The sequence below is a fragment of the Siphateles boraxobius genome, unplaced genomic scaffold, assembly GCF_051911475.1.
Source record: "Siphateles boraxobius isolate OS27281-9 unplaced genomic scaffold, OSU_SipBor_1 22, whole genome shotgun sequence".
Classification (NCBI taxonomy): domain Eukaryota; kingdom Metazoa; phylum Chordata; class Actinopteri; order Cypriniformes; family Leuciscidae; genus Siphateles; species Siphateles boraxobius.
The window spans coordinates 28,154,093-28,180,591 of NW_027508833.1; the positions used below are offsets into that span (position 1 = coordinate 28,154,093).

General features: G+C 38.5%; 1 protein-coding gene across 1 annotated transcript in view; it reads left to right on the top strand.

The window, feature by feature from the left end:
- The window catches only part of ttc27 (tetratricopeptide repeat domain 27), a 107,136-nt gene that overhangs the window by 50,508 nt on the left and 30,129 nt on the right, over positions 1–26,499 (top strand). Inside the window, exons 10-11 of the mRNA XM_077239467.1 lie at positions 12,793–12,906; positions 22,873–22,968. Of these exons, the coding sequence (XP_077095582.1) occupies positions 12,793–12,906; positions 22,873–22,968 (210 nt within the window). The remainder of the gene's footprint in view (positions 1–12,792; positions 12,907–22,872; positions 22,969–26,499) is intronic.

The window sequence follows — 26,499 nt, forward strand, 5'->3', positions numbered from 1 at the left end:
TTAATGTAGTTACTGTATACAAGTTTCTTTGAATTTTACTCTATTTTAATTCTACAAGTCAAATTAATTCTACAATTTTGTGTGTGTGTGCCTCAATTCAAATTCAGGAATTGAACTTTTTTAATGTTACAGCCAACATAAAAGGGTTAGTTCATAGTACTATGAAAGTCAATAGCTACAGTCAACCGTCTGGTTACCAACATTCTTTAATATATCATCTTTTGTCTTGTTCAACAGAAGAAAGAAACTCATCGTGTTGTGACAATTCTGTCAGATTCAATGTAGTTGGCAATATGTCATCTTTTATTTTCCGTCTCTGAAAATCCTGTGTCAAACTGCCTCTTTAAAAACGGATCCACAGTAAAATGAAGCGATCAAACGAACAGTGTGTTACTAATGCGATCTGACTGGAACTTTGTTAAAAATGAAAAGTTAATCTATGCTTAATATTAGAATCACAAGGATGGCAATGTAAAGCTTACTGGAGTAATCCTGTGTTTGCGTCTTTCTCGTATTTACTACTTGTGACATGCACAAATTAGTGGGCAGGGCTAAAGAGGCAATTATGTAGCAGTAGGCATTGATCTTCCGCTGAGGCAGTCTTTTATTGCATTATGAAGTAATAATGTGACAAAATCCGATCTCTTGGCTTCAATAAAAGCTGTTTTTGGACTAACAAGAAAGTTGAGTTCTGAAACCTACAGGATATTTTTATAGTACAATGACATCTAATTTGTCAAAAGATCAAGGGAAATTTGCTTTCTTAATTCATGATGTCTTTAACTTAGTCGTCATTAGTGACCATGGATTTGCTGAATATCTTTAAACTGAGGAGCTATAACCCTGCTCTGATACATTACCTATGTTTGAACCTTATTTTTTCTCAATCAGGGTTTAAGGTGTGTGTGTGTGTGTGTGTGTGTAAGTGTGTGCTCTTCTCTGCAGAAAGTTGACATTCTCATTGCCTCAATCGTGTGTTTAGCCAGCAGTCCCCCACAGGTAAAACTGCTAGTGAAGAGGTATTGCATCAGAAGTATGTAGCCACTGATAATAAACCTTTATTTTTTCTTTCAACAATTTAACACAAAACCCGTTCCTTGTGAATTCATGGTGACGCATCACAGCTGTATTATATTTGGCTGTCATTGACGGGTTTAAATGATATAATGCAAAAATGAATCTCTTTGCTGTCTGCGCATGGCATCATACTTGGGCCACCTGCTTCAGAATGAAATGGCACTTGAACTTTGAAGATAAAGATGTGGTCGATATGAGCTCATGTCTGTCACTTTGTTATTCAGGGAACCTTGATGTTTTTGTACTGAATGTATAGCCTCCTTCTGAGGTTTCTTCCCACATACCGAACAGATTAAATTAATATCCATGTAAATACTTTGCGGCAGCCGTATACGGTTACAGTAGTGGCTCCACTAATGGTAACACTCTCTTTTTCATAATAGACATTGTGCAGATACACATTAGTGATCTGACAGTGAAGGACTATTTACACAGGCTCACAGAGAAGCTTTGGCAATTTATAGTTGGTTCAAGATGAAATGGTAGAATATTGTTTTCAACAGATGATAGTCCTCACTTGCGTCATATGTTTGGTAAGCCACCTTTCGTCTAAGTGCTTCCCGAAAAGTGACACGGATGCAGGATTTTGTGGTGACTGTTTCATTCTGATGTGCTTAGAAATATTGGCCCAGTGGCAACCAGTTACTTGTACTTGGATATTATTTATATGATTTTTGAATTTTCAAATCTACCCTTTGTCAGCTTACCTTAAGAAATTAATCTACACCCAGAGGTTTGTTTATTAATTTACATTATTTGAAAAATTATTTATACAGGATCTAAAACTAAATGGTTATTTATTTTTACTTGGGATATTGTTTGCTCTATTTAGGTGAAATTAAGAATGCCAGTGGTTTTTTGTTGTTTTTTCATAAACCCATCCATACCTAAACAAAATGACAACTTTGGCTCTGCTTCCAAGCAAACCATGTCGTCATGGTCAAACTGTCAAGATTGTAATCAGGAGTTCAATACAACATTTACCAGGTTGTATAATCATTGTACTTTTGTGCCCCAAGAGAATTCAGTGTTGACGTAAATTGTCACAGAAAATGATCTAATATTCCCTCTATTGCTCAATTAAATGACATCTTAGACCCAGAGTCTCCTGCTCTCCGGCCTTGCCTTCCACCACTTAAGCAGTATTCATATGAAGTATGCAGGCCCAAGTGAATTATAACTTAATGCTTTATATTGCTAGTGGTTTTGTTGTAATATACCAGTAAAAATTAAAGACTGATTTTCAGGGAGTTTCACAAAAGTGTTTTAGACTTAGTCATGACTTAGTCTTCTACAGAAAGAACCTTAAATCTTTTATTCCCAGAATTGAGGACATTTTGCTCTTTCTTTATGTGATTAAAGTAATAAAGGTAAAGACTCAGACCACTGAACATCTCATTTAGGCGCCTCTTAAATTTCCCTCTCCCTCAATCTCTCATGGTGTCTCTCTCTTGGAAAGACCTCTGAAGAGCTGTGCTACTACTGCTCACATCTACTGTTCTGTCTCTCATCTTTGGACGGGTGTCTCTAAAGGCAGCCTGCTGTGGCTTTAGCTCATTTATTATTCCAGCTGTTTTTTTATTAGTGATGTCAAGCTTCTCAGTGTCGCTCAGTCTTTTCATAATCTTATATATTAGTATCCAGAAGACTGGCTATTCTATATTTTTTGCTTTTTAAAGTCCTCCTGAAATCAAAATTGACCCCATTTACTTTGTTAGCGCACATTAATAGTCTTGTGGTGAACAATTAATCCACGCAAGTTAATGCACAGAATTTTTTTTTTTTGTCGTGGTCATCTTTAATCAAAATCTAAAAACTTGCTTCCGCTCTGGAATGGCGCTGCTTCCCTGATGACGTCAGTTTGGCGGCTTGGGTTTAATATCCTTAACCACTCCCCCCAACCGTCAGTCTGCTATGAGCGAGGGATGAAGAGGAGGTGCGCTAAAAAAACACCCACCCTTTATTCAATATTCCCTTTCACTTGGAAATACATCACAATACTGAAGTACTGGGAAGTTTGTCAGTTTGATTCGTTTGGTTGGTTTGAAAGTTATTTTTAAGCTTAAAACGATGCTCTAAAGGTTTGCTTAAATTCATCAGATGAAAAATCTTTTTTTTCCTTCACTTGAAGTTGGAAAACTAGACCAATTACATCCACTAATTTGTATTTTCATATATCAGACTTGTAGCTCAGGTACATAGTCATGAAAAATCAAAAGGACTGTTGACTGATTGTTACGCTACTCTACGCTATTAAAGTCAACTGAAGTGTGTTGGGAATGTTAACCTACAACATTGAATGTAATCACAACAGTCAAAAGTTATGCTTTTACACTATGGTTATAAGTATAAAAAAGACAACAGGGCAAAATGAAAGATTAGAAAGGGCTACGTTATTTATACATTTTTTCCTGTATGTTTAGACTTTGTTGTAAAACTAGTGTAAAACTAAATTTGTCTTGCAGCACTGTGTGGAGTCAGTATTTTAATGATGATTTGGGACAAATATAATGTGATTTAATGGAAAAAAGGTTAGTGGCGCAGCAGGATTTTGAATCGTAGGTGTGCGCTGTTGACAGACTGACAAAACGTGTTTGAATTGTGAACGTAGCGCAAGGCAGCACTGTGCTTCTTGTTCGGGGTTCGACCCTCCTTTATAGTACAGCAAATTAATAATTTTGAATACAAAGTCACTTGCCAAGGAAGGGTAATGAATTGTCATTAAGGACGTTATAATGTTTGGTGAAAAGATGATCAAGGATGTTTTGAGCCAGTCATGATGAGTGTGAGGTGGCAGGTAAATAGAAGCCAGCATTAAATAAAAATGATTTAACTAGTAGTCAAGTAAGCTTTATTTAGTGCTTTTTATAATACAGATTGTTTCAAAGCAGCTTTACAGAGATAACAGGAAAATGTTATAATAATATTGTTAAATATAAAATTAAATGTCCCCAACTAAGCAACCCACTGGCGAAGGAAGGCGACAGTGGCAAGGAACCAAAACTCCATCAGGTGACAGAATGGAGAAATAGAAAATCTTTCAAATGAAAGATTGATATCAAAGAGCACACCCAGGTTCCTAACTGATGACGAAGACTTTACAGAGCAGCCATCAAGTGTTAGACAGTATTCTAGGTTATTATGTAAGGTAGTTTTTGTCCAATAATTTAGAATCTCTGTTTTTTCAGAATTAAGTAGAAGGAAATTACTAGTCATCCAGTTTTTTATATCAGCTATGCACTCCGTGAATTGGTAAGTTTTGTCAGGGCGTAAAGAAATAAAGAGCTGAGTATCGTCAGCATAATAGTGAAAACTAATGCCATGCTTTCTAATGATATCTCCTAAGGGTAGCATGTACAGAGTGAACAGCAACGGTCCTAGTACTGAGCCTTGTGGTACTCCATACTGACCTTGTGATCGATAAGACATCTCTGCATTTACTGCTACAAACTGATAACGGTCAGATAAGTATGATTTAAACCATGCTAATGCAATTCCAATAATGCCAACATAATTTTCAAACCTATTTAAAACAATTTTGTGGTCATTCGTATCAAATGCAGCACTAAGATCAAGAAGCACTAATAGAGAGATACAACCACGATCGGATGATAAGAGCAAATCATTTGTGACTCTAATGAGAGCTGTCTCCGTACTATGGTGTGGTCTAAATCCTGACTGAAAATCCTTGCAGATACTATTTCTTTCTAGAAAGGAACATAGTTGTGAGGATACTGCCTTTCCTAGTATCTTTGACAGAAAAGGTAGATTCGAGATCGGCCTATAATTGACTAATTCTGCTGGATCAAGTTGCGTTTTTTTAACAAGCGGTTAAATCATAGCCAGCTTAAAAGTTTTTGGTACATATCCTAATGACAAAGATTATTTCTGCTTTTAAGTTTTTCCTAAAGGAGACTACAATGCACTGCCTGATGTGATACTGTAGTAGACAGTTGCATAGTTATAATTTTCTCCCTGATATTATCCATTTTGTAAGTAAAGAAGTGCATAAAATCATTACTGCTGTTCTGCTTGGAAACGTCTGGGATTGAAGCTTTGTTTTTAATTTAGTCAGTTTCAAATAAATACCTAGGGTTTTGTTTATTTTCTTCTAATAGGGTTGAAAAATAAGATCTAGCAGCTTTTAAGGCCTCTATGTATGCAATCATGCTCTTTCCATGAAATGTGAAAAAAACTAGTTTTGTTTTCTTCCAGTTGCGCTTCATTTTTCTGGCTGCTCTCTTAAGGGCCTGAGTCATCTCGTTATACCATGGCATTGAACTACTTTCTTTAATCTTCTTTAAGCGCAAAAGAGCAACTGTGTCTAAAGTGCTGGAAAAAAGACAGTCAAAAGTTTCTGTCGCAATATCGAGTTCTTCTAAGCTATCTGGGATGCTGAGGAGATGAAACTGATCCGGAATATTATTAATAAAGCGATCTTTAGTGGCAGAAGTGATAGGTCTAACATATTTTTAACACTGAGTTGACTTTGCAGCCTTAGCTAAATGAAGTATACACAAGACTAGATAATGATCAGAGATGTCATCACTCTGCTGTAGAATTTCAACGGCATCAACATTGATTCCATGTGATATTAGATCTAGAGTATGATTACGACAATGAGTAGGTCCTGACACGTGTTGTCTAACGCCAATAGAGTTCAGAATGTCTTTAAATGCCAATCCCAATGTATCTTTTTCATTATCTACATGTATAGTGATGTACGCGGTAGTTGACCGGAGGGTTAAACAAGACTTCTCAGTAATTCTGAAGATGTTACTATAAATTACAGCAACACCTCCCCCTTTGCCTTTCAGACGAGGTTCATGTTTATAACAGTAATCTTGCGGGGTGGACTCATTTAAAGTAATGTAATTGTCTGGTTTTAGCCAGGTTTCTGTCAAACATAGAACATCAAGGTTGTAATCTGTAATCATATCATTAACAATAAGTGCTTTTGAAGTAAGGGATAAAATATTCAGGATCCCAAGCTTTATCATCTGTATTATATCTGTTTTTTATTTGTTGAACATCAATTAAAATTTTACCCTTAAATGGGTTTAGGAGTATGTCCTAATTCGGGGAACAGACACAGTCTATATGATGATATCTAGGTGAAAGAGTCTCTATGTGATAGGATTTATCTGACCTCAGTGATGTGAGACAGCTAGCAGACGGTCGGTTTAGCCAGTCTGTCTGCTTCCTAACCTGAGCCCCAGATTGTTATGTTTGAGTTCTAAGACTATGTGCCATATTACTAGAGAGAAGAGCAGCACCATCCCAGGAGGGATGAATACCATCTCTGTTCAACAGGTCAGATCTGCCCCAAAAACACGTGCTGACGTGAATAATAATCTTAGAGAATTTACGATTAGCATTAGCCAGCACTTTTAAATTTGCTTTGATGTCAGGCGCTCTGGCTCCCGGCAAACATGTGACTGGTGGTTGGTGTCTCTATTTTCACATTCTGTGTAATAGAATCGCCAATAACTTGGGGACATTCAACAGGATTCTCAGTGGGTGTTTCACTGAGTGGGGAGAACCTGTTTAATGTTGTAATCGGAAAGGAAGAGCAGTATTTTGTCCCGCAACTACAGCGTCTCACGGTCACCCAGTTGCCCTGCTGCACGGGCTCTACAGCCGGAACCGAACAATGTACAGAGTTCACTATGTCAGTCGCATTCAAAGCAATATCTAAAGCCAAATAAACAGTAATTCTGAGGTACTAAAAAGGAATATAAGTTTAAAAAGCCTTTATTTAAACTTGGCTATGGCCTTCTTCAGGGCAAATTTAAAATGGCAGTCCGTAGACTGCATGCTACATATCTGCATGTGGTCACATGACCTAGAAGCACAGGTGCTCGTCTGCACATATCACCTGACTGACAGAGAGCAATTACAACAAGTTACTTTAGACAAGACAAGTCACATTTTCACATCAGGATAGTTTAAAATATCAATATAAATGGATCCATATAGCAAGAGGTTACTTTATATGACAAGTTACAGAAAAATGTTACATTGTAAAAAATATATAATTCCATTTCATGCTCTAATAAATATGTGCAATCTCAAATGTTGAATAATTTTACAATTTCTATATTTTACCACTTTTCACATCAAGATACAATTTGAAATATTAATATAGACAGATACTTATAGCAAAACATTGACGTGCATATAGTCAGTTACATGAAAGGAGAAAAATCCAATTCTAAGTTTAGACCAGGGTATTGATTAGCTTTTAAAGTAAAAATCCAAAAAGATTCTCTTTGTAAAAGTTTTTTTTAAGTCTATCTCCCCCTCTTGGTGATATTTTAACATGTTCTATCCCAAAGATTTTTAGAGTATCGCTACTTCCATGGTTCGCCTCTTCGTAATGTAGAGCCATAGGATACTGGTGGTTGCTTGTTCTTATCGCATAATTTGTGCTCTGCTAATCTTTCTTTAAGTTTACGCTTAGTTCTTCCAATATATAAACAGCCAAAAGGACATTCAAGTCTATAGACAACGAATGAGGTATTACAATTAATAAATGTGTATACTGTATTCACGATTTGATGTCACATCTGTAAAAATATTGGTATTGACCATATTGTTACAGTGATTACAGTTTCCACACTTATAGTTACCTCTTTTTGTGCCTAGCCAGGTTTTATTCTGTACAGGAGGCATATAGCTTTTCACAAGACTATCTTTTAGAGTAGGAGCTCGTTTAAAGGTGATAGTAGGTACCTCCGGCAGTACATCTCTCAAAACGGTATCACTTTTTATTATGTCCCAATTCTTCTTGATTATTTGCTTTATCTAAATATGCAATATCTAAAGCCCTTGCACTCTTACTCTCCTCAATTAAAGTTTGAGTGCGTGTCTCTAGGTCTGAAATCTTCTCCGTCGGCCTGACTGTCTCCCTGCATTTATGTAAATCCTATATTGCTGACAGAGAAGGCTATACTATACATGTGACATGAAGTGTAAGTGACAACAACAGGAGAAGACATTACTCACAGTGTTTGTTGAGTGATCCTATTGATCCTTCCACAAGTATTTGTTGGATTTGTAAAAGGCGAGAGAGAATAAATAAGTAAAGACTGCAGGCACGGATGATGCTTTAACAGACTAGCGAGTTACTAGCGTGTTGTACAGGCTAAGAAGCATGCTATTGGCCTCGTAATTGTAATCAATTTCATAACTTGATCTTCTCTTTGGTGACGTCAGATCTCTCCTGTCATTTCATCTACATAAACCATTCCCCCTTCTTATTGCAAGCTTGCATTCAGGTAATGCCCTATCCAGTCAACAGTTGATTTCAGGGATGCAAACAGCGCACTTTTCGGCGCCTCGCGCTTTTTTCACGTCAGTTTGGGTGACTTGAATCTGAGACTGAGAGGGTCTTATTATAATTTCACAAAGTCATCTGAAACCATTCCATAGCTTAATGTGAGGGACAGAAGTCTATTTACATCATTAAATTAAAGTTTACGGAAACTCGTTTTCCCTCCTCTGCGGCTGTCAATCATTGTCCATTCAGTATTCAAACAGCGCGCGCGCCTCGTCCGGATACAGCAGGATGCAGTCTCTCCAATATGATATATTCACATTAGTGCTTGATCTGTAGATGAAAGGCTGTGAATTTGCATAAAATTACTTTATTTTGTGTATTTGTATATTATGTTTGTTGCTGTTTTTAAACGACTCGCTACCGTGCCTGTTAGGACAAGGACTATGAATCAAACGCACAATAACTGGAATTTAAAACTGTGAAGAAACAAATGATCAATAAACTGTTGGACAGATTTACACCAGGATTTGTGCCCTCGACATTTCTTTGCTTTGTACCGTGAACTTTTAAATGCGCACTGGTGCAGCGCAGCGCTGCACACTGTGACTCCATGTGGCTTTGAGCACATCATTCTGCACCCGCGATGCGCATACGCGCTTTGTGTGCTCTGTTTTGAAGCGTTCATGGTTTTGCGCACTGAAAGATTATTTAAAGCCTATATATTTTTTATACCTATCCTGCACAATACATTTAAAATAATTATAATTTAATTGTATATTATTTCTGTGTAGTGTAGTGTAGGCTATATAAATATATACACTTCTGAATTCTTGACATTCATATATAAATATAAAATTGTGAAATGTATGATTGCATGATTGAATTTTATAAGAGTGCTAATAGTAATTTGTTTTTATGAACATGTTTAGTTTTTATAAAATTACTGTGCGGATTTTTTCAAGAATTACTTTTTGCTGCTGATTTATACACTCATTAAGTTTAATAAAAATACATTTATGTATTATTTAAAGGTGTTAATTGTAATCTTACACTGCAAAATGATAACTTACAAAGGATTAAATTCATCACAATTATGGATATTTGCGGCGGGGCGAGGGCGAGGGCTTCGATAACCTCTCTCTTTTTTGACCATACATGTGTTTGCATCCCTGTGATTTATAGAACCAAGTCCCTGCCCTACATTCTTTCATTGTTCTTTAATCAGATTCACTCAGATATACATCACAATATGAAATAAAATGTTGCTACTCCCATTTCATTGCGACTTTAAAGCTAAGGAAATTGGAGTCCAATATAGTTATTTTCTGCAAAAACTAACCATACTCTATCTCAGTCTTGGGCTGGTCTGGTGATTAAAATGCTTTCCTTCCCATTTCTGAGCCCTGATACGGTTACCATAGTAACACAGGTTTTTCAGAGCAGCAGAAGCGTGTGGAGAGGAACAGAGGTGCAATTCTGGAAGGAGTGGGAGGGGTCACCAGCTTGAAAAGTTGTTTCTTGGTGGTTTCTTCTTCCCCAGGGAAGGAAGCTGTTTTGTGATAGTCATCTTGTCAACTTGGCATTGCAGTGAGCAACAAGAACTCTTAGGGTGGGAATGTTTTGTGCAACCCCCAAAAGTACACAGAGTGTTTTGCTTAGATTCTTCCTGACCTCAGGCGACGCTGCTCGTTCCTCGACCCCCTCAGGGATCTTCTTTTATCAGGTTCAGATCTCGGATATGCACCCTGAGTTATGCTCCTCTGAAAGATGGATAGATAGCACACACTTCGAGAGAACTCAGGAAGTTTTGCTGGGGAAAAGACTAAATAATCCGCACATTATCAGCTTGAGTTCCCAAAAGATGGAATGCCAAAATGCTTATGTCACTAATAATTTCTGCCCCTCCATCTGATACTTTCAGCCCATTGGGAGACAGCCAAAGTTTCTCTGTTATTCATTATGTTCATCAGCGCTTCAGAGACATAGCCAGGTTTATTTTATTGAGGGATCGTCCAAAAATGAGAATTGAGATCTTTCTGGCTCTGTACCAAACCTTAGTGAGGGTCTTGATATCTAGTGTCTAGAATAGATTTTCTAATTTTTCATTCTATTCTAACTGTGCATGTTGAGAATCTCAATTCAGTTACTTTTTTTCAGAACAACCTTCGCATTGTGAGCTTGCCAAATATTTCTAAAAATGCTGTCTGGGTAGGCAGCTCAACTGGGCACTGTAGTCTTCCTGGAGCCCTTGTGTCTGTAGACAGAGATGGGGTGAGGCCTGTTACAGTAAGGGTGAGTTTAAATATAGACGCCCCCCCCCCCCCCCCCCCAGAAACATTACCCCCCAGTGGGGCCCACAACCATTTTTTACTCCTCCTAAAAATAAATCAGCCACCATTGTGCAAGTTTTGTAAGACAAATTCAATGTTAGCAGCACATTTAAATGTCAGATGACTAACAATATTTTCTGCATCATTTTCTAACAATATGATTCAAAATAGTCAGTACTCATGATGTCAGTACTCTACTGCTTTTTCTGCATTTCCAATTACATCATTACATTTGAAATGTTTTTTTTTTGAAGATACTCATTTGAAACAGACTTTTGTCTAAATAATAAAAAAATGTTTTTGTAAAATTGTAGTAATAATTTGTAACGCCTTACAAATATTTAATGCCTGTAAAACAGGGAGGTTGAGGTTGAGCAGCGTTTCACAGCATATCGGATCTTTGAAGTTAAGAAAGGAAGATGGGTGTGCTTTGATGTGAATGTCAGGTATAAGAGCAGGAGTTTGATGAGTCAGGCTTGAAGTCCGCATAAATCACACTGAACCTTCCAGTGCTTTTCCCCTTTCCTTTCTTCCCCTTTGTAGGTCAGAGGAACGAAGTGGTGTTACCCTTTCCTGTAATAAATTCTTTAAGGGGAGGAGGCCAGACATAGTGCTTGAAATCACGAGACTTGTGTGTGTGTGTGTGTGTGTGTGTGTGTGTGTGTGTGTGTGTGTGTGTGTGTGTGTGTGTGTGTGTGTGTGTGTGTGTGTGTGTGTGTGTGTGTGTGTGTGTGTGTGTGTGTGTGTGTGTGTGTGTGTGTACACAGCCACAGTCATTCTCGGGAACTGACCTTTTGTTCGTTTACTACATATACTCCATTACAAGACCAACATCCCCCATCACCAAACCCCTCCCCCTCTCTCTCTCCCGATTGGCTACAAAAACGGAGCTGATTCTCACTGGCTGAAAATGCTCATAAGTCTGACAGCGGTTCAGTATCTCTTATTGAGTTACTGGAGATAGACTCACCAATGCCTTTCTCTTATCATCGGCGCCGTGATCTCATGATCTGATCTCTGCTTCAGCCACTAATTCTGATGCGCATCACACAAACTCCAAATAATTTGCCCTTGGATTCCAACTGGCAAATTATCTTGTTTTAAGCATTTGTGTCATCAAAATAGGGAATATTTCTGGCACTTCAGGTGCTCCAGGTACCAGTATCAAGTGAACTTTGAAGTCGCATTGAATCTGCTAAATGACTTGGTTCACTTTATCATAGTGAGCAATCCATTTTTACATTAAGTGAGTGTAAGATGACAAAGGGAATCTAAATGTAATTATTTTAAAACACCCAAAAAAAATCATAATGTCACGATGCCTTAATTCCTTGTAGCATTTACTATGATTTTAATTTATTTATTAATTTATTTATTAATTTGTGTATGTTTTCGTCATTTATTATTTTCTTTAACATTTAAATATATTAGCCATTGATTGGTTATTAGCCATAACACAATTATTGCCATGTCAGTATTAGCCAGAATTTTTATATTCATGCGTCCTTACTAGTTAGTCCACAAATAACATTGCCAACTTAAATAACTTTTTTTAAACATCAAGATTTTAGTTTAATATGTAAATGTTTGCTCAGTAGCAATAAATAGCCTTAGCATTTAAAGCCTTTTCCCCAATGCAGAATGATGTATATTTCCTGATTTCTTGATTGCCTTGTGCTGTTTTAAATAGTGCATCTGAGACGCCTCATATATTTTAATTCAGCATTGACGTGTCGGTCTTGCTCCAGTTAAGACAGGATGCTTTTCCAGTAACGTGTGTCGGAAAGTATTTCCATCTGAGTCCTCTACCCCTCGCTTACCTGCCGCTCTGCTGATGTGATCCAGGCCAGTGAACGCTCACGTGTCTGTATGCAGAGGGTGGTATGTGTTTGTCGGATTGTATGCTATAGATTCCTTTTTTATTTGTGTGTTATGCGTTTATATGCTTTCTGTCACTGTGGTTAAAAATGTATCAGATGAGAAATCTCTCCTCTTGGTTTGCGATCTAGTTGCACATATGATTTCATATTCATGAAAGTGGGACATGAAAAATCTGTATATCACCATGAGTGATATTTTCATCTCTTTCTCTCTCTTCCTCAGTGTTTGCTGTCTCAGCCAAAGTTCTGGGCGGTGGAAGTGACATCACTGTGCCTGAGGACTAAGCTGGAGAGAGGAAGCTCACGGAGAGTTGAACGTGCCATGATGCAAACTCAGGTAGAATGTCGTTCAGAATGCACATCCATTTACACTCATAGAATGTGTTCCTCACCTGAAATATTATCATAAATGGTACAAATACAGTCAGGATCATAGTCTATGTGCTACATGTTTCTTAAGCACCAAATCAGCATATTAGAATAATTTCTGAAGGATCATGTTACACTGAAGACTGGAGTAATTCACCATCACCGGAATAAATGTATTTTTAAACTAATAACAGACATCTTAAAAAACTCTTACCAAACGCAGACTTCTAGTGACTCTGTTGTCATTGTTTTAGTCTGAGGCACTAAGGAGTGTACAGTTCTTCTCTTTAATATGAGCTGTGGGGTAGCGATTACTTCATTCAATTTGTTGATTTACTGTTTTCAATGTAATGCTTCCAAAATTTTATAGCACCTGGAGAAACGAGATCCCAGATTTCCTCCTGTTGTTTTTGCTGCATTTGTGTATGTGTGCAAGAGAAATGGACAGATAAGCCCGTGGGAGAAGAATGCTTTAGCTTCCCTTTTGCTGCTTCCCGTTTCCTCTCTCATTTATTATGACAGTTTGTCTCCATGTTTTACTGAGGAAAAGCCAGAACAGTAAAACTGGGAAAGCGCTAATTTGTTTGGTGTGTATTCTTGTTCATTTGTGTGTGGATTTTAGGAAGGATTGGAGAATGGAATTTGTTGCTTTATTGAAATTTGTTGAAGCAAGTCAGCCTGGTTCTTCCTGTCCTCCTGATTAAATTAAATTTTCTGGCTTCCAGTTACTTTCTGAGGAGCAGAAAGACTTGTCATAGAAACCAGTTAGTTTGTCCATTATGCCAGATTAATTTTTATTTAGTGATGTTTGTTCATTGTAGGTCTGTGAAAAATTCTAGCCTCTGAGTTGGCCCATTTCTCCACACAGAGACATCTGCTGTATGACTATTTTTAAATCATCTGTTCTGCCCTGACAGGGGTTTACTGCTAAAGTTATGGTTAAGTTTATAGTGTCATCAGACCTTTTTTAATGGAAGAGCTCCTTAAATTATTATAAATGTAAAATATAACCAAGAATTTGATACAGTAATTTAAATTTAGTCTTGTAAGAAATGCTTTTTTTTTCTCATTTAAATAGGTTTATTTACTATGTATTATTATTACCCAAGTATTTATCAATTTTATTTATCGTGTTCTTTTTTTATTCATCAATTAATTAATTAATTAATTAATTATTATTAGGACTATGTTCTGTTTACAAATATCAGATAAAAATGTGTTGCTGGGCTTAAAAGGATGGTTCACCCAAAAATTTAAATTCTTTTTAAGAATAAGGGTAACCAAACAATTGATGGGCCCCATTGGAAAAAAATGGTGGAGGAAAAAAATACTATGGAAGTCAATGGGGTCTATCAAGTGTTTGGTTACCAACATTTTTCAAAATATCTTCTTTTGTGATCCTTTTACTGTGGCTGATGGAAACGCTCTTTTTGATCTCAAGTGAAATCCATGGATGTGACCATGAGCGCTGCAGGTGATCATCAGTTAAGAGCTGAGAATTGAAGGGTTCGATCAGACACTCTCTGTATGAACATCTGACAGATGGAAGGTCATCAGCGGGCAGAGTTTGGTGTGACACATTGGCCTCTACTTTTTTGATTGCTTTCTTTTTTCCTTTAAGTTTTAAGTGTTTGCCCAGTGGAGTTGCTCTCTGACATCCCAAAACTCAATGTGACAGATCATTGGGGGAGTCTTGACATTAGGAGGCCACCCTGGGGGGCAAGTTTGAGTCCGACAGAAGATCACTGCAAGTCACACAAACACCTGTCCATCACAGAGTTAAAGAAACATGAAGCGCTTAGCAAATCCCATTGCTGACACCAGTAAGTTCAGTCACCCTGAGAAGGATCCCAGCTGAGCAAGGCCCCGGAGCGACGGCGAGAGAGTGACAGCACACTCTCTGGGAGGATGAAACACTTAACAAAGTTCAAAAGATGATAGAGAGAGGGAGGAAAATGATGTAGAAAGAAAGTCAGGTAGTGCGTTATAGAAGTACAAAACCCCTCTTTGCACACCCTTCTTTTGGCAAACGTTTGAATGCCCTTTTTAAGTAAATCTTTAAGATGTTGAGCTCTTTTTTTGTGAGTGATTTAAATATTGAAAATATCATGAATCAGTTCTGCCCTGACATAACGGATGTTGACAAACAAACAAAAAAAGACTTGCTTGGTACAAATTGACCTCCTCAAAAGTTAACATAACCTTTGTTTTTCATATTGTGTATTGCCTTATACATCAATGACTGTTTGCAGTCATTTTGTTTTGATTCAACTCAAGATAAAGTGAGAAAGCAGACGAAAATTGTTTTTTTTAGATCAAAGAGTTCAAGGCCCGGTTGCATAATAGCACTTGAGTTAAGAAAACCCTTTGTAATAAGTGTACTCTTAGTGAAACATGGGTTGCATGAAAATACCCAAGGGTCCACACAAGAAACCTTAAAGCTGTCATTTAGTATTTTCCCTTAATTACTTATTCCCTTAAGTTCTGTAATGCGTTGCAACAAAGTCCTTCGTAACCATTTAGCCCTAAAAAAAAAATAAAGGGATAAAAATGGATCCCTTAAGCCATCTGCGGAACTGGAACGTGATGATTTCATGTTAATTGAGGAGGAAGTGCATTTTTAGCAATCAGAATAAGCCAGGTAAAAAATATGACGTGAGAAAAATAAAATTTGCCTTGGGTGTTTTCCCTCCGTCTTTTAAAATATTTTTGTTTTTGTTTTGTCCTTAGTCCATCTAGGACTAGGCGTTGAGGACACCGAACGAGTCATTCTGTACTTTTCTGCTTAATTGCCAAAAACTATCGTAAAATGCTTCGTATAAACACTTACGTAAGGGTGACCGTTAAGAATCAGAATCAGAAAGAGCTTTATTGCCAAGTGTGCTTGCACACACAAGGAATTTTCCTTGGTACTGAAGCTTCCAGTGCACATATACAAATACAGATACAACAAGAAACATAGTAATACAAATTCTACAAATAAAATTATTTAAAAAAATATGAAAATACTATAAAAATATATGATCACAGTTGGGTTTTGTCAGAATAAACATTTACAGATTATGAACATATTTACCGTATTTTTTAATAGTATCAATAAATATAAATAAATATAAATATCACCTGAATTTGTAAGATATTGCACTAAACAGTTGGAGTATTGAACTGACAGGCATATGCCTTGGGAGATATGTTAACTGTTCAGAAGGGAAATGGCCTGTGGGAAGAAACTGTTCCTGTGCCGAGATGTTCTAGTGGCCAGTGATCTGAGTCGCCGTCTTGGCGGTAACAGTTCAAACAGGAGGTGTCCAGGGTGAGTGGAGTCTGTGATGATTATACCTGCTCTCTTCCTCACTCTGGAAGAGTACAGGTCCTGGAGGGATGGCAGGGGGGCACCAATGATCCTCTCCGCAGTCTGGACTGTCCGTTGTAGTCTCCTGATGTCTGATTTGTTAGCTGAACCAAACCAGACAGTGATGGAAGTGCATAAAACAGACTCGATGGCTGAGTAGAACTGAATAAGCAGCTCCTGTGGCAAGTTGAACTTCCTCAGCTGGCGAAGAAAGTATAGTCTCTGCTGGGCCTTTTTCACAGTGGAGTCAATGTGATTGTCCCACTTCAGGTCCTGAGAGATGGAAGTGCCCAGGAACCTGAATGACTCCACTGCTTCCATAGTTCTGTTCATGATGGTAAGTGGGGGAGTGCTGGGCTGTTCCTCCTGAAGTCCACGATCATCTCCACTGTTTTCAGAGTGTACAGCTCAAGGTTGTTATAACTGCACCAGACAGCCAGCTGTTCAACCTCCAGTCTGTAAGCAGACTCGTCACCGTTTTGGATGAGACCGATGACAGTGGTGTCGTCTGCAAATTTCAGGAGCTTGACTGTGGGGTCTTTAGAAGTGCAGTCATTAGTGTACAGGGAGAAGAGCAGTGGGGAGAGAACGCACCCTAGGGGCGCGCCAGTGCTGGTGGTGAGAGTCCTGGATGTGTGTTTCCCCAGTCTCACTCGCTGTTGCCGTTCCGTCAGGAAGCTGGAGATCCACTGACAGATCGAGGATGGTATGGAGAGCTGGGTCAGTTTGGCTGTGAGAAGATCAGGTATGATGGTATTGAAGGCTGAACTGAAGTCCACAAAGAGGATCCTTGCATAAGTCCCTGGTCTGTCGAGATGTTGCAGGATATAATGCAGTCCCATGTTGACTGCATCATCCACAGACCTGTTTGCTCTGTAAGCAAACTGAAAGGGATCCAGCAGGGGTCCAGTGATTTCCTTCAGGTGGGCCAGCACCAGTCTTTCAAACGACTTCATGACCACAGACGTGAGAGCGACAGGTCTGTAGTCATTAAGTCCAGTGATTTTTTTTTTGTGATTTTTTTGGGGGGGACAGGAATGATAGTGGAGCGTTTGAAGCAGCAGGGAACTTCTCACTGCTCCAATGATCTATTGAAGATCTGCGTGAAGACCGGGGCCAGTTGTTCAGCGCAGGCTTTTAAACAAGCAGATGAGATGCCGTCTGGGCCTGAGGCTTTCCTAGTCTTCTGTTTTTTGAAGACTTGGCTCACGTCCTCCACGCAGACCTTAAGCTCAGGTTGGATGGCAGGAGGTGGGAGTAATGAGGGTGCAGGAGGTAATGGTGAATACGTAAAGTGCAGATCAGACCGGGTTTGTGGTGTGAATGAGGGCTTTTCAAACCTGCAATAAAATGAGTTTAAATCATCAGCCAGGTGTTGATAGTCCACAGATCGGGGGGATGGTGACTTGTAGTTGGTGATGTTCCTCAGGCCATTCCAGATTGATGATGGGTCGTTGGATGAAAACTGTTTTTTCAGTTTTTCAGAGTAGCTTCTTTTAGCAACTCTGATCTCCTTTGTCAGTCTGTTTCTGGCCTGGTTATACAAGACTTTATCCCCACTTCTGTAGGCATCCTCTTTGGCATGACGAAGGTGTTTGAGTTTCCCAGTAAACCATGGTTTATCATTAGTAAATGATAAGAATGTCCTGGTAGGAATGCATGTATCCTCACAGAAACTTATTTTTGATGTTACAGTATCTGTGAGCTCATCCAGATCGTTGGTAGCAGCTTCAAAAACAGTCCAATCAGTGCAATCAAAGCAGGCCTGTAGATTCTGCTCTGCTTCATTAGTCCATCTTTTTACAGTCCTTATTACAGGTTTAGCTGATTTCAGTTTCTGCCTGTAGGTCGGTATGAGATGAACCAAACAGTGATCAGAGAGCCCCCAAAGCTGCCCTTGGGACGGAGTGATACGCATTTTTTATTGTGGTGTAGCAGTGGTCCAGTATATTACTGTCTCTGGTGGGACATGTAACGTGCTGTCTGTATTTTGGTAGTTCACGGGAAATATTTGCTTTGTTAAAATCCCCAAGAATGATTAAAAGAGAGTCTGGGTACCTTTGTTCTATTTCAGCTATTTGTTCAGCCAGCTGTTGTAGCGCCGCGCTCATACACGCGTCTGGAGGGATGTAAACATTCACGAGAATTGAAGAGGAAAACTCCCGAGGCGAGTAGAAGAGTTTACAGTTTATGAAATGTGGCTCTAAATTAGGAGAGCACATCTTCTTCAGTGTTGTTACATCTGAACACCAACTTTCGTTAATGTAGAAACGCAATCCGCCACCTCTTTTTTTCCCCATTAGCTCCGCTATGCGATCCGCTCGGAACAGCTGGAAGCCCGGCAGATGTATTCCGTTGTCTGGTATGGCTTCACTCAGCCAGGTTTCAGTGAAGCACAGAGCAGCAGAGTTTAAAAAAGAATTTAAAAAATCCTTGTTAGTGCAGGTGAGGAGAAGTTTGTCCGTTTTGTTAGGAAGGGATCGGAGATTCGTAAGATTGAATACTGGGGATTGCATTGCCGAGGCCGCGCTCGCGGAGTTTAACCAGCGTGCCGGCTCGCTTCCCACATTTGCGTCTGACCGCGCGTTTGAACAACGCTGCCCCTCCGACGAGAATGTCCTGCAAGACGTCCGAATAATCAAAAACTGTAGAAAAGTTATCTGGTGTGTGTTTCCTAATGTCCAGTAGTTCGTCTTTGGTGAAACTGATAGAAAAAGAATGACTAAACGCAGAACAAACAAACAAAAACAACACAATAGCTGGAGAGCTCCACACCGAGGAAGCCATCCGCGGCGTCATTTTGATTGACATCTTAAGACGTTTGTTGCAATGCTCTTAAAGAAATCTCTTGCCTCAGGGATTTTTCCCCCCTCTGGTGGCGCTACAGAGTTTCACTTCCAAACCCCTTAATAGATAAACGGAGTTCTTTGGCCACCCCAATTTTATTCCAAGTATTTGGAATATTAGGGTATTTGGCTTTGTTTTTAATGAACTGAATCATCTACTTGATGCAGAGTCAGACCTCCATTAATTGCAGAAGTTCTGATTGGATTAATTCCAGGCACGTACTGAACATTTTTATAGTCATTCATAAATGCTCATCAGCTTCACATTTGATGTAATCATTTCAGAAAGATTTTTGTTTTGTCTTTGTTGCGAGCAGGACGAGGTCCAGTGACTTGAGTGAACGGCGCGAGGCCAGTGGCGTGAGTGATAATGAACGTCACCTGTTAGACGCACCGGTCTCGCATCTCTCACGGAGGAGCGGAAGCATAAAAGGAGAAGCGGCGACGCTGAAGATCGAGAGAGGAACAGGCCTGAGTTTATGTTGTGTTTTGTTTCTGTTTTGTGTGGCCAGCAGTCGTCTGTGAGGAGCTGCTGTCTTATACTTTTGGTTTTGTATTTGTTTTATTTTGTCATTAAAAGTTATTTGAATGTTCGCCGGTTCCTGCCGCCTCCTTTTATGCTTCCGCTCCTCCGTGAGAGATGCGAGACCGGGGCGTCTCACAGGTGAGGTTCATTATCACTCACGCCACGGCCTTGCGCGGTTCTCTCACATCCCTCAGCCTCGTCCTGCTCGCCACAGTCTTCAATGTTTTTCCCCTTCTAATCTGAACAGTCGTGAAATTTTAGTGAATATCGCACTGACTCCTTATCTCCACCTCCTTGCTGCTGTTCAAGTTTCACAGCGGTACTTGACAAACTTTATTTCCTCTGCCCCCTCTGGCCTTTCCTCTGAGATCAAGAATGCAAATTGTGTATTCAGAAATGGCAGAAAGGCACTTCGCCTATGAGCTCGGCATTTTTCTCACAGTTTAGAGTTGCCGGTATCTAGGCCACTGAGTGGGCCAGAACTTCAGAAAAGTTTTTATTCCCTTTGTGTATTCAGAATGGCAGAGTCTGGTGCATTGTTGGATTAGAGGCGCTCTTTGTGACCGCACAATTTGCCTGTTTGGGGCTTAACACCACGCGCTATCGACTGCCGCCCTCTTATTTTTCATTTAGGACTCCGATCAGGCCCTGGATGAAGTAGATTTCTCTGAACGTAAAATTCAATTTCAGTGTTTAATCAATAATATCCCTGAAATAGAAGGTGGCAGCTTGGTTCTTGGTATGGATTTAGGCTTCTCAAGGCAACACTGAAAGAAAAAAAGACTCATAGCATATAACGTACGGTATTTTTGGAGCAGACTTTTTTTTTTTGAAGTAATTCCGTTTTCGAACGGTTGAATGTTTCAAATGTTGGTTAAGAATGAAATGTCTAAAATGTATTCACACCTCTACTACTGAATCCAACGTATCTTCAGCACTTGAATTCACTTCCATGGTGCTGTCAAGTACGACTAGCAGACTGAGAGGTAAACTAAACGCTATTGGCTATTTGAGAAGGGTGAGAAGCCATTTAATATGCCCCACCTTAGCTTCCTGTTTCCGTGGAAATTGTCAATGCATCATACAAAGCTGCGTGTTCCGAGGCACTTCAGTGGGCCTTTAAATTGCAATGAATGGATTTTGACTCCATGGGGCTTATTCTTTTCCTCTTTTAAAGTATGCTGAGTCATGAAGCATGCTCAGTGATGTCATTTCCTTCTGTCGCTGTATTTGGTTCTTGGAGTTCCTCCATGGAAAGGTTTATGTGTAATTCAAACTAAACTGCCAAATTGTCAACTGTAGGGCAGTTTACTTTACCCCATTTTGTCAAAAAGCACACAGCTGAAAAAAGCATACAGCCGCCACAGCTTTATTCCTCAGCCCTCCTGATCGGAAGGTTAGCATTTATATATTTCAGGCATTTTCCATCCATGGAAATGCTAAATAAGTAATTAGTTATCTGCTACGCGCAGACAAGCTTTGCCATCCTCCATAGAAACTGATTGTATCTACTGAGTCGGAAGTTTTATTTCCAGATGAGTTTCTTCCAAAGTGAACCCCAACTAGAACTGGAAAATGACATCTATATTGGATTTTTTTTTCATCAGTTTACGAAATGCATTTTATGGAATATGTAATGTTTCCTTACTTCTACTTGATTCCAGAATGTTCTGGAACTGAAATGTTGCAGACATCAGTTTCACATTAAGTTATTAACAGCATTTTGGGTGGACATATTTAAGTTAGTACAGTTATAATTCCATAATGTGTTTAGGCCGTCTTCTCCTATTAGTGCCAGTTGCAGTCCATATATTTATAATAATTGACAGCTGGGGGTGTCAATTTAATATTTGTGGGGTAATACTATAGACATTTTTCTGAGCATTTATTTTCACTATTTAGGAGGCAAGAATGTCTATTAGCTTCCAATGTGCATTTGTGGACTTGTGTGCATGTTGTAGACAGCTGCATTGTGTTAGTGTTTTGTCTTTTTGCTTTTTGAAATATTGACACTTGTTTGTGAACAGAATGAGTGTTGATCTTCTCACTAGAGACTCAAACAGCAGGCCTGCACATGCTTTAACTGAGTTTATGCAGCAGTCAAACCCTGTAGCATTTCTCTGTGGAGAGCAGAGAGGCGTCTTTAAAATAAAATGAATAAAAATTCTGTCATTTCGGCATGTGCTGGCACATCTATTTGTTATTGCTATCACTCTTGGAATTTGTGATTTGGGTTTGAGTTGTTTTTTTATGCTTTTAGATCACTTTTTTCCATCTTGTTAATGATTGGAAAATATATTTAGGTCTGTGTGGTGAGCAATAAATTAAAGCAAAATGTGAAGGGTAGACTCACAGGAATAGTTTTTAAGTTGTTTGCACCACACTGCATTTTAATTGCTTGGGGGTGTTTTTATCACTGTCAGATATCACACCAAACACTAAGCACATAAAAAAATACTCATTATATTGATGTCTTTGTGTTCCAGGGAGGTCTGTAATTCATGGAGATTTGTGTTAGTGATCCATGTTAGCATTCCCATTCATCTTAATGGTACCCTCCAAAAGTATATGATTTGAGATTTTGGCTCATAGGGGCTCAATTCTATGAATTACCCTGCTTTACTTGTAGCGAACTCTAAGGAATATCTGCATTATTGTTAGAATAACACCGTGCTCTAATCAGACGTGCCGCGATAAAAGTTATTAGCTGTCCTAACCAGCTGCGACGATTCTATTTTAGAAATGGTTTCCATTTCTGTGACGTCATGGCTGGAACAACTATAGAAAGTATTATGATAATATAAGATACTGCTTATGTGCTTTTATTTAATGTTAAAAGCATCTAATGTGAGTTTGAATATCATTTTGTATCTTATAGCAGTACTGAAAGCAACAATGGACAACTCGGTATGTATTTTTAATAATGTGAAAATTTTATAATATTCATGAATTTGATTATGTATTATCCATTTCGTTGCGAGTGCCAGAGAGAGCCAGACCACGCGCTCTTCTGACTGGCCGGTATTTTTGATTTTACCGTGTCTCTGGTGTGGACAGACAAACTATTTGTCTCTGGAATCTTATCGCATCTCGTCTGGTTAGGCCATGGTGTAATCGCTATGGCAAAGAAGAAAAATTTTATTCGTGGAAGTAGCAATGCTTGAAAACTGAGAATATATGTCCCCTAAATGTCACTTTGTTCTGTTTCAGACCTTGGTGGATTTCTTTAGTGAGAAGAAGTGTCCCATCACTGAGAGACTGAAGATGTTCTACACTTGCCGGGCACCTCCTCTCTGGGATCTACAGGTGACCTGAATTCCTGTTTGTTTAATTGAGGCTTCTGATTTCTCAAAACGATTGTTTAAGAATCACTCATAATGTATTAGATTTACATTTATTCATTTAGCAGACACTTTTATCCTAAGCGACTTACATATGAGAACTATAGAAGCAGTTAAACTAACAATAGGACAACAATATGCAAGTGCTATGATCCTTCCTAGTTTAATCTAACGCAGTACATGTACTTTAATTCTTTATTTTAAGAAAGTATTAAAGTGGGACTTTCCATAAACCTTTTTTTTTTTCTGTGACACTAATTTATGATTATTAGTTAACCCGAAGCAGTTTACATTTTTAGATGATTAAAGATGGTTTGTTTTAAAGATGGTTTATTTATTAAACTTTGATCTTTCACAAAATGTTTTTTTTATACATTTACTCTTCAAAATTGTTCAAAATAACAAACAGACAATAGAAAGATACAGAAAAAATTTAGACCAAGAAAGAAGTTCCTGTGATGTACAGTACATGCACAACATTTATAATCAAACTCTTCAAGTACTCATTCTCTCCAGTGCTGGAATAGGAAGATATCCTTCCTTAGGTCTGGAGAGCTTAGTGTTGATGAACGAACGGATGATTGAATCAATGAACAAACAAACAAAACTGTGTGTAGTTGATCATGACCTGTGAATTCATGAAAGAGAATTTTGGGTTGGGTTTAAATAGGGACCCATTTGACCCTTGATTGAGTTTATTTTCCTCTCATTTTCTCATCTTAATTATGTTTGAATTTATTCCCATGTAGGGTATAATTCACATATTATAAAGCCTGATTACCTGAGTTAATTTGAAATGGAAATGATTGACTCATTTGTTGGTGCACAAATTGATTTGCTTGCATAATTTCTCTCATTACTAGACTCACAAGTGCATTGAGCTAATCACCTCAAATGAGCATGGACAGCCATTATTTATTTATCTACTTCTCAAAAACCCATTTCGGTAAACACAACAGCTGGGTTATACAGCCAGTGTCGTGTCAATAAGAGCTTTGGCAGATAGAATATGAAATTCATTTCTCGCACACGGTGAGGGCATCCAGGGATACAGGACGATGAGTTCATTCTGACAGCGTTTGTCAGGTAATAGAGCAACCTGGAACTATCCCTTCCTGTCTGATTGGGCAATAATGGAACTAATGAAAAACAAACAAATGTTTCCTGAACTGAGAGATTGTTAAACAAGTGAATAAATCATGGAAAAAATTGTTTGGTGGATTGTAACAGGCCAGAATGGATGAAGTGTTTTGAAAGAAAAGAAAAGTAATGAAATGACTGAGTGGAGAAAGAGAGTGAGTGGGTGGAGGGAGGGATGGACGGATAGATGAAAAGAAGGGAGGGCTGATGTGATCAGTCCTGTGAATGACATTGCTTGGGCTCTGTGTAATAACAGTGAACAGCAATAAAGCTGGAATTGAAGTCGCTTCTATTGCTGGCAGGGGAATAGAACGCAGCAAAACTGCAAGCTAGAGAGAGACGAGAGCAGCATGCAGCCAGAGAAAAGTGTTTGTGTATGTGTGTGTCAGGGTAAAGAGATGGCAGAGCGTTGTTTTTATTTCTTATTTATTTATTTATTTATTTTTTGAATGAGCAGATTTCTGAAATTGTCGGATTTGCTTCCAGACTGGATCATTTTGGCATGTACATGAATCAGGACAACGTTCAGTGTGGCAGATGAAATGAATGAGGAAATGAAAACAGAAAAGGTGCACAAATGGGGTTCTGACAATACTGTATTACTACAGATTAAACTAGCAATTAATAAATTCAAATAAGTAACATTGGGCAAATAAATAAGAAAAGAACTTAAGATGAATCTTACGATGAAAAAAAAAAGAGTCTAAAAGTGTTGGTACTGTGTGTGTGTGTGTTTCTCTTTCTCCAGTTTAGTTAGTATCATCACGTTTTGTCTCCTGGCTGATAGATCACATGATCACCGGCAGCCTCACCGGTGTATATATCTAGATTTATAGGTACCCATAATGTTTGTGGGACGTGATATGCCACTGGAGGTGGGAAGGGGGGGATTGTCACAGGACAGAAAGGTGAAGGAGAAATTGTGCAGTTACGTGTTTGTGATGTCTTTCTGATGGTCGAGGGTGAAGTCAGTACAGTGCATGTTTGCTGTCCACAAATATTAAAGTTTTATGCATCATAATCATCAGTACTGTATATGATGTCCAGTGGGGTCGGTGCACATCTCAGTATGTTTATTAACAGAAATACATGGGCGTGCAGTGGACACAGCCTGCGACTCTTGATCCATCCGTTCTCAAATGACCAGGGCTGCGTTCCCAAAAGCATTGCAAGCCTAAGTTGATCATAGAGAACTTTGGCGGCAGCGGTTCTACGATCAATCTGCTTTTGGGAAATTAAGCCCTGAATGACAAAAGGAGTTGAAAGAGTGTAAACACATTTGACCTATATCATTCCTCAGAGACAGACGAGGCTCATTAATAGCACAGATGAATATATAGCTGCTGCCTGTGAAGCGTGACATCGTGGAGATAGATGGATGGTTGTCCGCGTAATGCATCCTTTTAGAAAGAGGGTGAGAAAAAAGGACTGAACATGAGAGAAAAGATGGTGAGAGAGAGCAAACTGTATCCTTGATTTATTTTATATTTTATTATATTTTTTATATTTAGCATAAAAGGTGTTTGTGTGAGAGAGTATAAATAAATAATGTAAGTAGATGTAGGTCGAGATTTGAACCTTAGTCCCCATTCAGTCTATATAAAATGTAAAAATATGTTTAAGAAACGAAAACAATTTTGAATTGTTGCTTTGTTCATTTCAAATAACTCAATAAGTGAACTAGGACTGCCTTGGGGAAAAAAAGCCCCTGGAGATATCTGTAGTTTAACTTTAGTGCAAAGATAAACCAGAGTGAAATGAAAAGCACTGAACTCATTACGCTTATTTGTATGTTTTTTTTGTGTCCACATGCTAAATATATATATTTTTGTGTGCCTCCCGCATGCTGTGTGTATTTACAGGCAGGTGGGCCGAATGTTGACTGATCTTGGCTTACTGTTTGTAGACTAGGCAGAATTTCTTAAAATGTGCTTATTTAAAGTGCTGGAGGCATTTTGTGATTATTTATATTGTACAACATTTCTAGGGGTATTAAGGGGTGCTGAATCCAAATCTGCTGTATATGAAGCTCAAAGATTTCCCAAAATGCCTCAAAATTGAGAAATTCAAAATGGCCGCCACCGTCAGGCTGAAATCTATTTTTCAGTATATCTTTTTGACTAAACAAGGTACAAACATGAAATAAATGTGCTTTTGTAAGTTTTGCTACATGGGCATTTCAATGCCATATTCAGATTTGAGATGTAATGTGAAGAAACTGCTTAGATATTGCAAAAATAGTTGTTTTTAACTACAAACTATTATTAACTCATTATTAATTCAGTTATTATTATTAATATTATCAGGCTTCTTTTACTTAGTTTGTATTTTGTTTTGAGGTCAAATGTGTCAAATG